This window comes from Bufo gargarizans, chromosome 5 (genome assembly GCF_014858855.1).
Source record: "Bufo gargarizans isolate SCDJY-AF-19 chromosome 5, ASM1485885v1, whole genome shotgun sequence".
Taxonomy (NCBI): Eukaryota; Metazoa; Chordata; class Amphibia; order Anura; family Bufonidae; genus Bufo; species Bufo gargarizans.
Window position 1 is genome coordinate 192,220,984 of NC_058084.1, and position 16,462 is coordinate 192,237,445.

The following is a 16,462-nucleotide window of genomic DNA, read 5'->3' on the forward strand; positions in this document are numbered from 1 at the left end:
CAGTGAGATTTCTGCCAAATGTACTTGTTTTGTGAAGTACAGAATTATTAGTTGGGCTCTAACTAACCCAGTTTACGAACTTCTATGTCAGAAACACCTTATTTCTCAATATATTTACACAAGACAACTACTCCATACAGCTTTAAATCCTCTGCTTTCCCTCCCATAGTATATTGTAAAACTGGTGCCTGCAACCACCACTAAAGGGAGCTCAGTGCAATTATCAGTTAAGTCAATGGCAGCTGTAAAAATCTCTTTGAACTGAGTTCCCCCATAATGGTGATTACAAAAAGATGCTGTTGCTTTAGCTGGGAAGCAGAAAGAATTTAATGCAGATCCCCCCTTGCCCCTGGACATCTAGCAGTCAGGAGGGTTGCCTCCATAGTGAATGTGCCACTGGTAAGTATCTAAAATAACATGTAAATTAACCAAAAAGAATCAAAATATTGCACAAAACAATAAACATAAACAGTTTATGGTTCTATACTTAAACAACAAATAAATGCAGGGCCATATGTATTTTAATGTTAGAATGAATGTTCAAATGTTTACAACTAGAATATTAAGTTGAATGTTCTATCCATCATTTATTGAGGATAGGTGTGCCAGGTATTGCCAGGTTGAGAAAGTTAATAGATCACCAAGAATCCAGACGAATAAGGGCTTATGAACACAAATGTATTTTCTTTCCGTGTCTGTTCTGGGTTTTTTGGTGGACCGTTTGAGGAACCACTCAGTTCAATGTGTCCGCAAAAAAAAATGAAGTTACTCCGTGTGCATTCCGTTTCCGTATGTCCGTATTAATGTTCTACAAAAAAATAGAACATGTCCTATTATTGTCCTCATTACGGACAATGATATTACTGTTCTTTTAAGGGCCAGCTGATGTAATCCTCATTGTTTGCAGATCTATTTTTTGCAGACCGCAAAATACATACGGTCGTGTGCATGAGCCCTAAGAATGTTTAAATTGTTCAAAAGAGATAATGAGCAAGTTTCAGAAATATTTCATGTTGCAATGCTCTAGAGGTGAATATTGTTCTTGACACAGATCAAAATCACTCTGCACTACGTCACCAATCTCCGCTGTTGGTTGCTAGGAGCAATTCCACATTCACAAGGCCTGCTAAACCTCAAATCCCTAAAAAAAAAAACAGGGAACCAAGCATCGGATTGTTTAGCACCTCAGCTCAGTAATTTGTATGCACATAATTTATTATACTCACTTAGAACCATAATAGGACATATCAATTAAAACTCGGCGACGGTTCCCTGTTTCGTTTAAAGGGATTTCAGAATAGACATTGTTAGCAACAAATACCCGTGATTGACAGCATAGTGTAGAGGGATTTTGATCTGCATCGAGAGCAACATCTGGGATCTGCAAGTGAGATATTGATTATCCAGACCCCACATCTAATGTTTATCATTGGTTTGTGAGCAGTGCAAGTACATTTTTTAAACCATTGTGAAGGTGACCTACATCTGTTGGGGGTCTACTGCGCTCTGTGAATAGACTGCCATCAGGAGAATTGCGCATTTATTTGTAGACTCTTTACTATTTCAGAAGTGAATACATTTGTACATACAATAAGTGCAGCAATTTTAACTGCTTACCACTTCCGATAGTTTCGCCTTGATAGTTTTTATCATCAATGCCTTCCAGGAGCCATATCTTTTTTTTTTTTGCAGGATGAGTTGTGTTTTTACATGGCACTATTTTGGTCAGCATTAACTCTTTGGGAGGGAATGGATAATTCTGAAATTGTATTTTTTTTCACAGTGTGGTAAACTGTAAATGATATGCTATCTTTATCCTTTGGTTCAACATAATTATGGTAATACTACATTTTTATCTTTTTTTTATACTCGTTTTATAGCTTTTTTTGTTTACTGTTTTACCACTTTACCACAATAATTGGTTTAATTTTATTATTTTGCTTTTATGTTGCTATATCCTTAGAGTCCAAACATTTTTATCTCTCTGCTACCAGAACTGTGCTGTTTTTTACAGGAGGTGTTGTAGTTTTTGTTGTTACCAACTTCGTAGGACTATTTGATTGCTTTTTTCATTATCTTTTTAGAGCATTCACTGTGCAAGTTGAAGAACATGATCAATTTATATTTGTAGTCTGTCACGGTAGGGAACAGTGAGCCCTGCACTCCTGCCTAGCACTGTTCTTACCTACCATACTTGCACAATCTGCTCTAATCGGCAGCCTTCAACTGGACGGCAATCCCTTCCTATATATGTGCTGGGCCCGAATCAGGAAGGTGAACACAGGGAAACAAAATAACAGATGACTAGTGACAGAATGGCACAGCATATAAAGACAGAACCAGAAAATGTACCAAGCCGAGGTCAGTACTGGGAGAATCCAATACAAATCAGAATCAGAACCAGTAAAAAGAACCAGGGATAGCAAGTGGTCAAAATCAGAAGATAACATCAAATTTAACGTGTCAAACACAAGTCAGGGTACAAGCCAGGGTCAGGAATCCAATAGCAACTTCACAGGAACAAATGCTAGTGTGACAATCCAGAGGGTGAAACCAATCACAGACAACCTGTGGCCAGCAGGCTGCCTGTTTAAATAGGCAGCATTTTCTGGTAATGTGACTTGTCCAGCGTCACATTAATGATGTTACCAGCTCACCTCTGATTGGCTAAAGCTTCCTGAACCAGTAAGCCTAGGCCTCATTGTCCTGACAAACTGAATTCCGGCAGCGCTGCCTGCTGAGGAGCGTGCTGTTGGAAGAACATGAGATGGTTATTACAGATGGGGTGATTAAATGTTGTGACTAGAGATGAGCAAATTTCTCAAAAATTCAATTTGGCCGGTTCGCTGAATTTTCCGAAAAGATTCGATTTGATCCGAATTTATTTGCGGCGAATTGCGTTAAAAAAATTGCTATTTTCTGGCTTGGCTGCAAAGTGCCTGTATAATGGTATAGAACTCTGTGCCTTGAAGTAGCACACATAGGGAGTTTGTTGTGGTAGTGAAGCAATACTGTGAGTCAGTATTACACGCAGATGACAGGAGTCGCTTTTAGAATCAATGCACACTTCACTTATTTGCGCAGTTATGGGGCCAAAACTGACCAAACAATTAAAGTATGAACTGAGCCTTACAGGTCGATGTTAGTGTCAAGAAAAAGCGCCCTCCTTTTAAACCGTCGTCAGCTGATTCCACATAGATGTCTACAGAACCTGTTCTACTAAACACTTATACGAGCCCCCCGACAGAGTGGAGAGGGTGTCGGCAGAAAGTTTGTGTTGATGTCACTGATTATTTTGCCCTTCCTTTGATCCGTCAGAACAATAACCCCCAAAAAATGAATCATGTTTGTTTAGCATCCGTTTTCACTCGTTTAGCATTTGGTCAGTAATCCATCAGTATTGCTAAAGCCAAAAAAGGAGTGGATCCAAAACAGAGATGACACGTGAATGGAATATTTGCATGTCTTCTATGCTTTCTACCCACTCCTGCTTTTGGCTACCAAATCATACAGCTGCTACATAGACAGGATCCGTTGTGCATCTAATTTTTCCTTCCTTCTGACAGATCAGAAGAAGGGTCAAATAAATGATGTCAACCAGGCCAAAAAGGCAATATAGTGGCTCAGTCATGGAGTGGGGAGGGTGGGAACAGCATGAGAAGTCCACAAAGTGGCCCAGTGACATAGTGGTGAGGTGGAAGCAGAATTAGGAGACCATAAAGTGGCCTAGTGACATAGTTGTGAGGTGGCAGCAGCATGAGCAGACCACAGAGTGGCCCAGTGACATAGTATTAAGGTGGCAGCAGCATGAGGAGACCACAGAGTGGCCCAGTGATATAGTGTTGAGGTAGAAGCAGCATTAAGAGACCACTGAGTGGTGAAGTGGCAGCAGCATGAAGAGACCACAAAGTAGTGATGTGGCAGCAGCATGAGGAGACCACAGAGTGGCCCATTGAATAGTGTTGAGGTAGCAGCATGAGGAGACCACAGAGTGGCCCATTTACATAGTGTTGAGGTGGAAGCAGCATGAGAAGACCACAGAGTAGTGATGTGGCAGCATCATTAGAAGACCACAGAGTGGTGAAGTGGCAGCAGCATGACGAGACCACAGAGTACTGATGTGGTAGCAGCATGAGTAGACTACAGAGTTCCCTATTGACATAGTGTTGAGGTAGCAGCAGCAGCATGACGAGACCACAGAGTGGCCCAGTGACATAATGGTCAGGTTAAAGCAGAATGAGGAGAACACAGAGTGGCCCAGTGACATAGTGGTGAGGTAAAGCAGAATGGGGAGACCACATAGTGGCCCAGTGACATAGTTGTGAGGTGGCAGCAGCATGAGGAGACCACAGAGTAGTGATGTGGCAGCAGCATGAGGAGACAAAAGGGTGGACCATTGACAGTGTTAAGGTAGAAGCAGTATGAGGAGTCCACAGAGTGGTTAAGTGGCAGCAGCATGAGGAGACTACAGAGTAGTGATGTGGCAGCAGCATGAAGAGACTACAGAGTGGCCCATTGACATAGTGTTGATGTAGCAGCAGCAGCATGAGGAGACCACAGAGTGGTTAAGTGGCAGCAGCATGATGAGACTACAGATTAGTTATGTGGCAGCAGCATGAGGAGACCACAGAGTGACCCATTGACATAGTGTTGAGGTAGCAGCAGCAGCATGAGGAGACCACAGAGTGGGCCCAGTGACAGAGTGGGGAGGTGGGGGGCAATACCAGTACCAGCTGAAGATGATGTTTGGCAGTAGGAGCACCTGGCAGCAGTTCGGTGGCAGCATCAGAATAGTAACTGAAGCAGGTAGCCAGAAGAAACAGTTCTCTTTTGTCAAAGTGTTGGTGGGGCACCATGGATGATCTAGTCTGATGCATCAGGCATTGGTGTTTGAAAATCTTGGCTGATCTGCGCCTGATTTATCTTCACAAAGGTCAGTTTCTCCCCATTTTGGACAGGTGAGTTCTCCTTGGGGTAACTATGGCCCCCGCCGCACTAAACACCCGCTCTGATGCCATACTGCTGGCCGGGCAGGAAAGCTTGTCCAGCGCAAACTTGGCCAGTTGCAGCCACAAATCGAGTTTGACTGCTCAGTAGTCCAAGGGATCTTCAATGTGGGGGGGCAGGGTGCACTCCAAGTATGCCACAACCAGCTGGTTCAGGTTCTGCTCAATGTCTAGCTGCTGCGGCTGGTGAGTAGTTACTTCAGTAGGCGGCTCAAGACTTAAGTTGCTGTTGATGGAGCTGGTACTGCTCCCGCCCCCCCCAGCAGCCATGGTAGTGGAATGTGAGCGCAGAGGGCCCCCCAGGCAGACCTGCGTGAGGATGGGCGATGGCGCTCATAGGCAGCGGCGAACTGACTACATAGGATTTATCGATGGTAGTTCAGTTTGTCCTCCCTCTCAGCGGGTGTGAAAAAGGCCCCCATTTGGGACCAGTAGTGAGAGTCTAATATAGTGGAGAGACAGTTGTCATCCCTCTGCCGAATAGTGACAATTTGGCTGTCACTACGCAAGCGAGCATGCATCGGGCCATTTGTGCAAGTGACTCAGAGGGACTCCCTGCCTCCATCTCCACTGCATACTGCCACGGTGTGTCTGGGTCCTCTTCCTCATCTTCCTCGTCACCCTGTAGCTCCTCTGGCTTCTCCTGCACCTCCTGCTCCTCCTCTCCTGTCACCTATATACAGTCATGGCCAAAAGTTTTGAGAATTACATAAATATTGGAAATTGGAAAAGTTGCTGCTTAAGTTTTAAGAACAGCAATTTGCATATACTCCAGAAGGTTATGAAGAGTGATCAGATGCAATCACAAGAAAGGTTTGCTGGAATTAGTGATGTATCATATAGTGCAAACACCATAAAAGCAAATATATAGTATTGGAAGACTGGCACTCTCAACACATGGAATCATATGGTTGAATGCAGATCACAAAGTTTATTAATAGATATATAAAAGAATAAAAGACTAAAAGTATGTTAATGTAAAGAATAGCAATAGATAGGTTGGATTTTCACAGTATGGTACTAATGATGGCGTGATATCATAAATCGTATATTTAGATGCCCTATATTGAAGATCAATCCTTGTATTGGTCTGATATTGCTGCAAAAAAAGACCACAAATATATGCAATTGGATACCTATAAAAGAAAAATAGAAAGGGGACCACATTTTACATCATAACTATTTCATGTTTGAGGAGGATTTTTATTTACAGTTAAGGGGCACCGCCATGGGAACCAGGTTCGCCCCCAGCTATGCCAACTTGTTTTTGGCCCAATGGGAACAAGAAAACATCAGTCCCAGGCTGGGGGAGGACCTGGTCCTATGGCGACGCTATATAGATGACATCATTTTTATTTGGCGTAAGGACGAGATCGGTCTGTTAAAATTTATGGAGGACCTTAACAATAATAAATACAATCTACGTTTCACAGCTGGACTAAATACAGAGAAAGTAGATTTTTTAGACATTCAGATAACCAAAAAAGGGAATAGATATGTCTGTAACACCTATCGCAAACCTACAGCCAAAAATGGATTCATCCTTTTTTCAAGCTGCCATTTGCCGAATTGGCTTATTAACATTCCTTTCGGACAGTTTCGTCGTATCAGAAGAAACTGCACGGAAGATAACCAATTCGAAGAAGAAGCCTCTATAATGAAAACACAATTTAAAGAAAAACTTTACCCAGAAAAACTACTGGAGAGGCATTAGATAAAGTGAGAAAACTGGATAGAACAACTTTTTTTGATGAAAAAAAGACCCAAAAACTAAATCAAAATTCAGAATTCAGAATGATCTTACCATATAGCGTCCGCTCCATACAAATAACTGGAATTATTAAACATCATTGGCATCACTTCCTCCATGATAAGACTATTGGTCCACTACTACCAGCAAATCCCCTTATAACATATACCAAGGCACCAAACTTAGGTACTCAGATAGCACCAACTGTCAAAAGAAAGCACAAAAAAGTAAATCAAGATTGGCTAAAACCCGATGGCTTTTTTAGATACGGATCCTGTATGGGCTGCAAAAAAACTAAATTTCCTAAAAAAAAACTACAAAAATCTCCTCAACACAGAATGCATTTTCAATGACTATTAAGAGCTTTTTGACGTGGAACTCCTCTAGCGTCATCTATCTGATCCAGTGCCCATGCACTAAACAATATATTGGTAGGACAAAACGACAACTTAAGGTGCGAATATCTGAACATCTTAATAATATAGCCAAAGGTTGAGAAAATAATGCCCTATCTAGACATTTCAAGGAAGTCCACAATAAAGATGGTGGAGGTCTGTCCTTCCTAGCACTGGAGCAGATAGAACATGATTGGAGGGGGGGGGGCAATCACATTGAAAAAATGTCAAGGGATGAATCGAAATGAATTTATGATTTTGGAAGTCTCATACCAAGGGGACTAAATGCGGACTTGGAGATTTTTGGCTTTCTTTAAAATTATGGGACATTTGCTTTTCTCCGATGGGGGATCGCATGTTTAGCTGTTTATCAGCACTGCGATCCTCCCTTAGAGACAAGCACATGTACCCCTTTCTTCACTTTATATAATATGCTTTGGGAAAAGGTCTATCATTCTAAAAGAATTACTACAGTAACTGTGAAGAGAAGCAAATCGACTTAATCTCCTCATCTTGTTGGTTGGTGTTTAATCTAAATAACACAAGTTATTAAATGAAATAAATATATTTTGATAGAGCCCATATACTCTGAAAGGTCCGAATAAGATATTATATAGAGAGATATATGATATAGAGATATAATTATGAAGATTGTAGATTCACACTGAAGGCATCAAAACTATGAATTAACACATGTGGAATTATATACATAACAAAAAAGTGTGAAACAACTGAAAATATGTCATATTCTAGGTTCTTCAAAGTAGCCACCTTTTGCTTTGATTACTGCTTTGCACACTCTTGGCATTCTCTTGATGAGCTTCAAGAGGTAGTCACCTGAAATGGTCTTCCAACAGTCTTGAAGGAGTTCCCAGAGATGCTTAGCACTTGTTGGCCCTTTTGCCTTCACTCTGCGGTCCAGCTCACCCCAAACCATCTCGATTGGGTTCAGGTCCGGTGACTGGAGGCCAGGTCATCTGGCGCAGCACCCCATCACTCTCCTTCATGGTCAAATAGCCCTTACACAGCCTGGAGGTGTGTTTGGGGTCATTGTCCTGTTGAAAAATAAATGATGGTCCAACTAAACGCAAACCGGGTGGAATAGCATGCCGCTGCAAGATGCTGTGGTAGCCATGCTGGTTCAGTATGCCTTCAATTTTGAATAAATCCCCAACAGTGTCACCAGCAAAGCACCCCCACACCATCACACCTCCTCCTCCATGCTCCACGGTGGGAACCAGGCATGTAGAGTCCATCCGTTCACCTTTTCTGCGTCGCACAAAGACACGGTGGTTGGAACCAAAGATCTCAAATTTGGACTCATCAGACCAAAGCACAGATTTCCACTGGTGTAATGTCCATTCCTTGTGTTCTTTAGCCCAAACAAGTCTCTTCTGCTTGTTGCCTGTCCTTAGCAGTGGTTTCCTAGCAGATATTCTACCATGAAGGCCTGATTCACACAGTCTCCTCTTAACAGTTGTTCTAGAGATGTGTCTGCTGCTAGAACTCTGGGTGGCATTGATCTGGTCTCTGATCTGAGCTGCTGTTAACCTGCGATTTCTGAGGCTGGTGACTCGGATGAACTTCTCCTCCGCAGCAGAGGTGACTCTTGGTCTTCCTTTCCTGGGGCGGTCCGCATGTGAGCCAGTTTCTTTGTAGCGCTTGATGGTTTTTGTGACTGCACTTGGGGACACTTTCAAAGTTTTCCCAATTTTTCGGACTGACTGACCTTCATTTCTTAAAGTAATGATGGCCACTCGTTTTTCTTTACTTAGCTGCTTTTTTCTTGCCATAATACAAATTCTAACAGTCTATTCAGTAGGACTATCAGCTGTGCATCCACCTGACTTCTCCACAACGCAACTGATGGTCCCAACCCCATTTATAAGGCAAGAAATCCCACTTATTAAACCTGACAGGGCACACCTGTGAAGTGAAGACCATTTCAGGTGACTACCTCTTGAAGCTCATCAAGAGAATGCCAAGAGTGTGCAAAGCAGTAATCAAAGCAAAAGGTGGCTACTTTGAAGAACCTAGAATATGACATATTTTCAGTTGTTTCACACTTTTTTGTTATGTATATAATTCCACATGTGTTAATTCATAGTTTTGATGCCTTCAGTGTGAATCTACAATGTTCATAGTCATGAAAATAAAGAAAACTCTTTCAATGAGAAGGTGTGTCCAAACTTTTGGTCTGTACTGTACAAAAATCAACATAAATATAAAGAATCACAACGTATGTGCAGTCGACAATTTTACAAGTTGATTTTCATATTTTTATATTTCTTAAACAACAGTGTGTTGATAAGAATGATGGCAATATCATAACTGTATAATGATAGATAGAAAATAATTTAATTGCATATATATTGAATAGACCCTAAAAAAAAGATAAAAAAATGACATAAAAGCTTAATTATGGCCCATGCAATAAAACCCTTTATGGACCTTACAACTTGAGGAAAATTATAGCTTTTGGCAAAAAAACGCATGTGTCAAATATAAAACGCATCAAAAACGCAACAAAAATGCAAATGGAAAAAAAACAAAGAACAATCGAATATATGAAAAGCCTAATGAAGAAAAAAGATATAAAGGACATTCGTCAGAAAAAAATCATATTTAATGAGATCTCAATCCAATAGAAAATCTGTGGTCAGACTTAAAGATTGCTGTTCACAAGTGCAAACCATCCAACTGGAAGGAGCTGGAGCAGTTTTGCAAGTAGGAAAAAATCCCAGTGGTAAGATGTGGCAAGCTCATAGAAACTTATCTAAAGCTACTTGGAGCTGTGATTGCCGCAAAAGGTAGCTCTACAAAGTATTGACTTTAGGGGGATGAATAGTTATGCACATTGACTTTTTCCTGTTATTTTGTCCTATTTGTTGTTTGCCTCAAAGTTGTGGGCATGTTCTGTAAATTAAATGTTGCAAATCCTCAAACAATCCATGTTAATTCCAGGTTGTGAGGCACCAAAACACGAAAAAAGTTAAGTGGGGGTGAATAGTTTTGCAAGGCACTGTAGGTACTGCTATGTTGTGAACACAGTTTTCATATACAAGGAATCAGAACAGCGGTTTTAAAGCTCACTAGCTTTGATTCCAGCTGCATCTGAGAGATGTGTCCTCTTTAATAACAGATTAGCCTCTTCCAGCTCAACTCAATTCTAACTGCATATATATGTTTGCAATACGAAAGGTAGCCAATTGGCTTTGGAAAGCATAGACTGTGAAATTACTGCTTTTCCCTTGGTATTATTCTCTAATATACTTATTTCCTCTACAGCCTTCCTATGCAGAATTTGATATAAGTGGAAATGTGTTGGGTCTGGTCTTCAATCAAGGAATGATTTGGTAATGTACTTACTGCGTTATTTATTATTTCTGTGTCTCACATTTGTTCTTCTTGCACGATATATATATATTTTTATTATTATCTTTTTTATTTGATATTCAAAAGAAAAAAAAACATATTTCAATGCTATTAATCTCAAATTCTCCTATCCCCTTCCTATTTCCATACCCCCATACTTCCGCACCCATGATGACCATGTTCTTCGAAATCTATGCATTTTTGTCTATAATTCTTAAGAACTTTTTCAGAGAAAATTTCCACTGCACTGACCCATGCTCAGGTTTGTAGCTATAGTGGAGGCAGGGGAAGCAGCTGCTACGGGGCCCAAACCTAGAATGGGCTCACCCATAAGCTGGACTGAGAGACTTTATTGTCAAGGCCCCTCTCAACAGTGACAGTATATACAGTGACATGAAATACATTATTATATGTGTAGGAAACGGACAGAGCCGCTGCCTTGACCTGGTCTGAGAGAGAGATCTTGACTAGCCTTAGGAGTGAGGGTTGCATAGGAGGATGGGGTTGCTGGGGACAGGGCGTATTTTTAAATGCGATAGACACCTCTGGAGGCAATTCTTTTATCATTGCATTCTACTTATTTTGGGCTATATTTTTTTTAAAATAAGTTATTAAACATTTTTAGCAGCATTTTCTCTGCAGCCTTCCCTTCCAGTGTATCTGCATGTTGTTGCATCCCCCTTCTTAGTGAATCTGTCAAAGAGCCGGATCTATAACCCTTATCTCTGAACTCCTGACAGCTTATAAACACTTATTAAAGCTAATTAGTATCAGTTTAGATATATTGAGTGTTTATGAGCTGTTAGGATAGTAAAGAAAACAGATCCATCCGTCAGAGCACCTTTCTCACAGACTAACGGCCCATACTTACAATCATATGGTTGCCGCGCTTGTGTTGCATACCACTAATAGTGGTCTGTAAAACATGGGCACCAGCCATGTGAACTCTGCATCGCTAGTGCGGGCCCATTGATTTCAATAGGTCCGTGATCTGCAAGATACGGCAAAAGATAGGACATGTCCTTTCTTTTGCGGTTCAGAGGCACAGACTTAAAATCCTATGGAGGGGCTTCCGAGTGTTTCCATGGGTTTCTGATCTGTGCCTCTGCCCTGCAAAAAATAGTACATGTCCTATCTTTTGCCGTATCTTGCAGATCGTTGATCCATTCAAGTCAATCGGTCCACACCCATGATGCGGAGTTCACACGGCCGTTGCCGTGTTTGTGTACCGCTATTTGCGGTCCACTACATGGGCATGACGATCTTACGGTCATGTGAATGGGCCCTAACAGTGAAGCTAAAAGCAACAGTCTGCAGATGCGCAGAAAGTGAAAAAGTTAAAATTTTTAATAAAGACCAATTGAAAAGATCATTTTTTGGGCCTTTAGGTCTAATGCTTCTGTCTTGTGATGTTATTCTACTTTCTACATCACCCCTTTACTGGAGTAAGACTGTGACCATTTTTGCTACTTTTTAAGAAGTTATAATTGACAAATCTGGCATAAATCAGCTCTCCAGTTAACCACATCCACTTTTCAAAACTGGAGTGAATGCTGTAATAGTGGAAAATGTCATATGATGGTATATCACTGGGAGATCTAAGTGATGAAACTCCATCAATTCTTATAATGAGTGCATTGCATCAGCAGCTAAAAGGGTTGTTTGAGTTTAAAAAAAATATATAAATGGTCAGACAGGGAAGGTGTTAATACCATAAACAATAAGTTCATTATAATAATAATAAACAATAAATATGTTATTCTCACAGTTCAAATCCCCTCTGCTCCAATCCTTTGCTGCAGTGATCATGCACCTACTGTATATACTGCACCTGAACACTGAAGCAAATGACTGGCCTCAGAGGTATATGGACGAGTCTGCTGAGGTCAGCAGCAGCACTGGAGCAGAAAGGATTCTGAACCGGCGAGATAATGTCTTTTATTATCTTGCCTTTAACCATTTTTTTAAACTCAGTCAACCCCTTTAAATACTGCTGTTTTTCACAGCTTTTTCCTACACAGACGTGTTCTATGGACAGCAGTTGTGCAGAGGACTCCAATGTAGCCCCATTCAGTGGACTGAAGCTGTGCTGCTGTTCCCTAGGTAGAGAGCGCCACTGTGGAGGAGATCTTCCAAATAGGACTCTGGCCCTTTGATTTGCAAAGGTCAAACCTCCACTAATCATAATATCATGGCATATCCATAAAATATGCCATAATATTATTAGATGGGAATACCAGTATGAGGGGGCTGTGGGGCTCCAGTTATTAAAGGTAAGTTTAAAAATTAAATAGTAGTAAAAGCTAAAAAAAAAAAAGGCTATTGCAAAATACTATAGGAGTGGCCCGTTAGTTGATGAGGGGAGTGATGGTGATTGTGCAATGAGCAGGACCGTGGTACGGTGGCCAACTATGCAGTGGGTCAGGATAGATGTATATAAGTCTATGTTTTGCTTGTGACGCCAATTGCAATGTGCGCAGGGTACTGTTGCAGGGCCCTTTAAGATGTAATAACTCACGTACCAGGTGAGGAATTCCAGAGGGGGATAATGTCTCTGTGTAGTGTCATCGGTGTCTCCTACCTTGGTACGGCTGGACTCCTGGATCCTGGCTCACTTGCAATAAAATGTTAATAGGAGCAACTGAGGAACTTTGGTAATAGTAAATGAGATCCAGACTGGGGATATAATCCAACTTGTCTTTACTGAATAGCAGCAGTAGTCCATACAAGTTACAGCAGTAGTCTTTAGGTCCCAGCAGGTATAGGCAATGTATGGCAGGGATCAATATCTCTTCTGCTTCTATACTATGTGCCTGGAGAATATGGCAGGTATTTATCTTCTGCTCGGTCTGCTTGTAATGGGCCTGATTAACTGAGGAGGAATTTGGCTTCTCCTGGACTCTGGATATGTACTTACAGCTTGGTTCACAGGGAATGCTTCTTCTTGGAGGCTGGAGATGGCTGCTTTTCTTGTCAACCAGCTGAGGCCGGTGGCTCAGGCTGGGATGAGTGATCTTTGGCCTCAGCCGAGGCAAGACCCTGTCTTGGGATCCCTGTTTCTGGGAGCTCCTACTAACACAGCCTACCCCAAGCAGGGGTAGCTGGTACACTAAACTAAACTTCCTTCTCCTCCCCATGAAACAGGATATGTGACCAGCCCACTTCTGCTCAAAGAGGAGGGGGACTAAAGCTGGAATGAACTATTCCAGTCTAGCAATACTAAACTGGCTATGGTCCTGCTAAACACATTGCTGCCACCTGCTGGTGTACAGGGAAATTACAGCATAATATATGAAACAGGCCTAGAAATACATAAAATGACATTAATGAAAGTATAATTTACATAGACGGACAATAAAATTACACTTAACATGTTGTAGCAGGGAAAGAGAGTTTAGTAACATACTTCGGGATGTTACAATTGGGAAACACTTTAATTTTAATTAAAATTGTTAAAAAAGGCACAACCAAAGAATGACCCTGAGGATAAGGTAACAAGTGTAAGGTATACATGTCCCCTCGTGTCCTGTCTTGTTATAAGTCCATTATGCTGAAATATACTGTGCTTGATTTATAAATACTTATTAAAAACATTTTTGTGTTAGATCCTTATTACATACACTATAAACATCACCCTTTTTTTCTGCCGCTGAACTTCTCACCTACTGCTTTCTCTCAAACATCAGAAACACAAAATATTCTCATTAGGCTAACTGCTATTCTTGCTAAGGCTCATACTCAATTTCAAGTGGTAACCTTAACTGACTAAAGCCAAAAGATTTTAAAGGGCAAAACTGGTTCATTAATACATTTCCTGCTTGTTATATTTGCTGGTCATTTCAAAGGCAGGAAAATAGAACTGATATTGATAAGGGTACAGCCACATGGTCAGGTTTTTGCTTGCAGTTTTGGAAGCCAAAATCAGGAGTGGATCATAAAAGGATAGAGACGACTTCCCCTCTTTTTTTTTTTATTCACTCCTGACCGTGTGGCCGTACCCTAATTATTATTTTACCCATATATCAATTTAGAAAATATTAAGGAGTAAAACAGCTCATCATATATAGCAGAGCTAATTACCACACTAGAAGCAGCTGCACACAGAACCAAAGGGAGGTTAACCCTTGCAATACTGCAGGATAAGGTGAGGTTCAATGCAGAATACCTCCAATAGACACACAGAACACAGGCACCCTGGGCCGCTGCCAGAGCACTAGAACTGCGTCAGACACAGGGTGGGTGGAGAGGCACCTGTGCCCACCTGAAGTAGTGGGGCAGTTGCGGGCACTAGCCACTGACGTAACACTTGCAGAGACTTGTCTCCATCTATCTATTAAATAACCATGAGCAGGGATCAAGGTGATAATTGTCCGTTGAACAAGCATTCGATCAACATCTTCTTACTTGTATTGTTGGCTTTAGAACAGGCATGCTCAACCTGCCGCCCTCCAGCTGTTGCAAAACTACAACTCCCAGCATGCCTGAACCTCCCAAAACTTTCAATGATTCTCTAGCATGGATTGAAATATTATAGTATCTCAATAGTGCACAATTTTATGTGTTTGCTGTTGGCAAGTCACCTATGTACTATGTTTTTTCATTGCAGGATGGGTTCTTTTTATGCTCCTGGATTGATAGGAATCAATGTTCTCAGGCTGCTGACCTCTATGTACTTCCAATGTTGGGCAGTTATGAGTAGTAATGTTCCCCATGAACGTGTATTTAAAGCATCTAAATCAAATAACTTTTACATGGGCCTTCTTCTGCTTATCCTTTTTTTGAGTCTACTGCCAGTAGCCTACACAATCATGTCTCTCCCGCCTTCATTTGACTGTGGACCTTTCAGGTATGATAGTATAAAGAAGCTCCAATGCTTTCATGACCCATAATTCATGTTCAAGTTAGAATTTGAACTATAAGACACACTTTTTAGCTTGAAAAAAATCTTGTTAAAAGTAGCTACATCGTATGTTTTGTAGTTAGCATGATCCAGCAGTGCCAGACTTCCCTGACTGCTCCCTTTAGAGCTGGAAGAGCGCCCATATGGCGTGTTGCTGGATCAGTGAAAGAGGTATGTGCCTGCAGACTTCTCTCTGTTCCTGCCCTACAATGATCTGTATGATCATTGGCAGACAAGAGAACAGGCTGTGAGAAACACTGTCCTCTCCACACTAAAGGTCTCCAAACTGCAGTTGAGATGAAGAAAGCTCCATGTGGTTTGAGAACCTTTGATGATGTCCTCAGTCAGAGAAGCCAAAACAGAAGAGCATAAATGTCAGTTTTTTTAAAAGATGTATGTGTGTCTGTATATGCATGGAATAGGCTGGTCCACAGGGGAGATCGCGTAAGGTTCACTGTGGGCTGACAGCCACAACAGTTCATCGGTACTCACTGTTAGCAGATGCCTCCTTGGGCCAGCCGTGCAGTGAAGGGGAGAACAGCACCAAATTCTCCGGGGCATGCTCTATTACAGGGGACACTGACCAGGTGGTGATCGAGGTGTCCTTGATGGTGATTGGATTTTCTGGGTGCTTGTGCGGCTGTGCCCCTGAATAAGGTAAATGTCGTGACACCAGCACCTTGGTGGTGCAAAATGATGAGAGTGGTTGTAGTATGGAGATGGAATAATGAAACAGCGTTCTAATCCAGCTAAGAACTTTACTGTAAACAGGGTCTTGACAGCAATTTACATCCAGATATAAACAGTCTCATGGAGGTTGAATGCTGTAAATCCAGGTAAATGTGGCCATATCTATGATAGAAGGTTGTATACTCACTGGTATTTATGTCTGTGAAGGTTCTCATTTATCCAGGTCATGGTATATCTGTAATTTATTCTTTACATCTTGATTTATTCTTTACAGATATCACTGGTATTTAATTATTTGCCTTGTTCTAATCTTAGTAAAGGTAGTTTAGATCCTTATCTTCTACAC

At 41.4% G+C, this 16,462-nt stretch overlaps 1 protein-coding gene across 1 annotated transcript in view; it reads left to right on the plus strand.

Moving 5' to 3' along the window:
* The window catches only part of LOC122939379 (transmembrane channel-like protein 2), a 245,038-nt gene that overhangs the window by 218,575 nt on the left and 10,001 nt on the right, over positions 1-16,462 (plus strand). The window contains exons 15-16 of the mRNA XM_044295446.1: positions 10,440-10,507; positions 15,133-15,372. Coding sequence (XP_044151381.1) covers positions 10,440-10,507; positions 15,133-15,372 — 308 coding nt within the window. The remainder of the gene's footprint in view (positions 1-10,439; positions 10,508-15,132; positions 15,373-16,462) is intronic.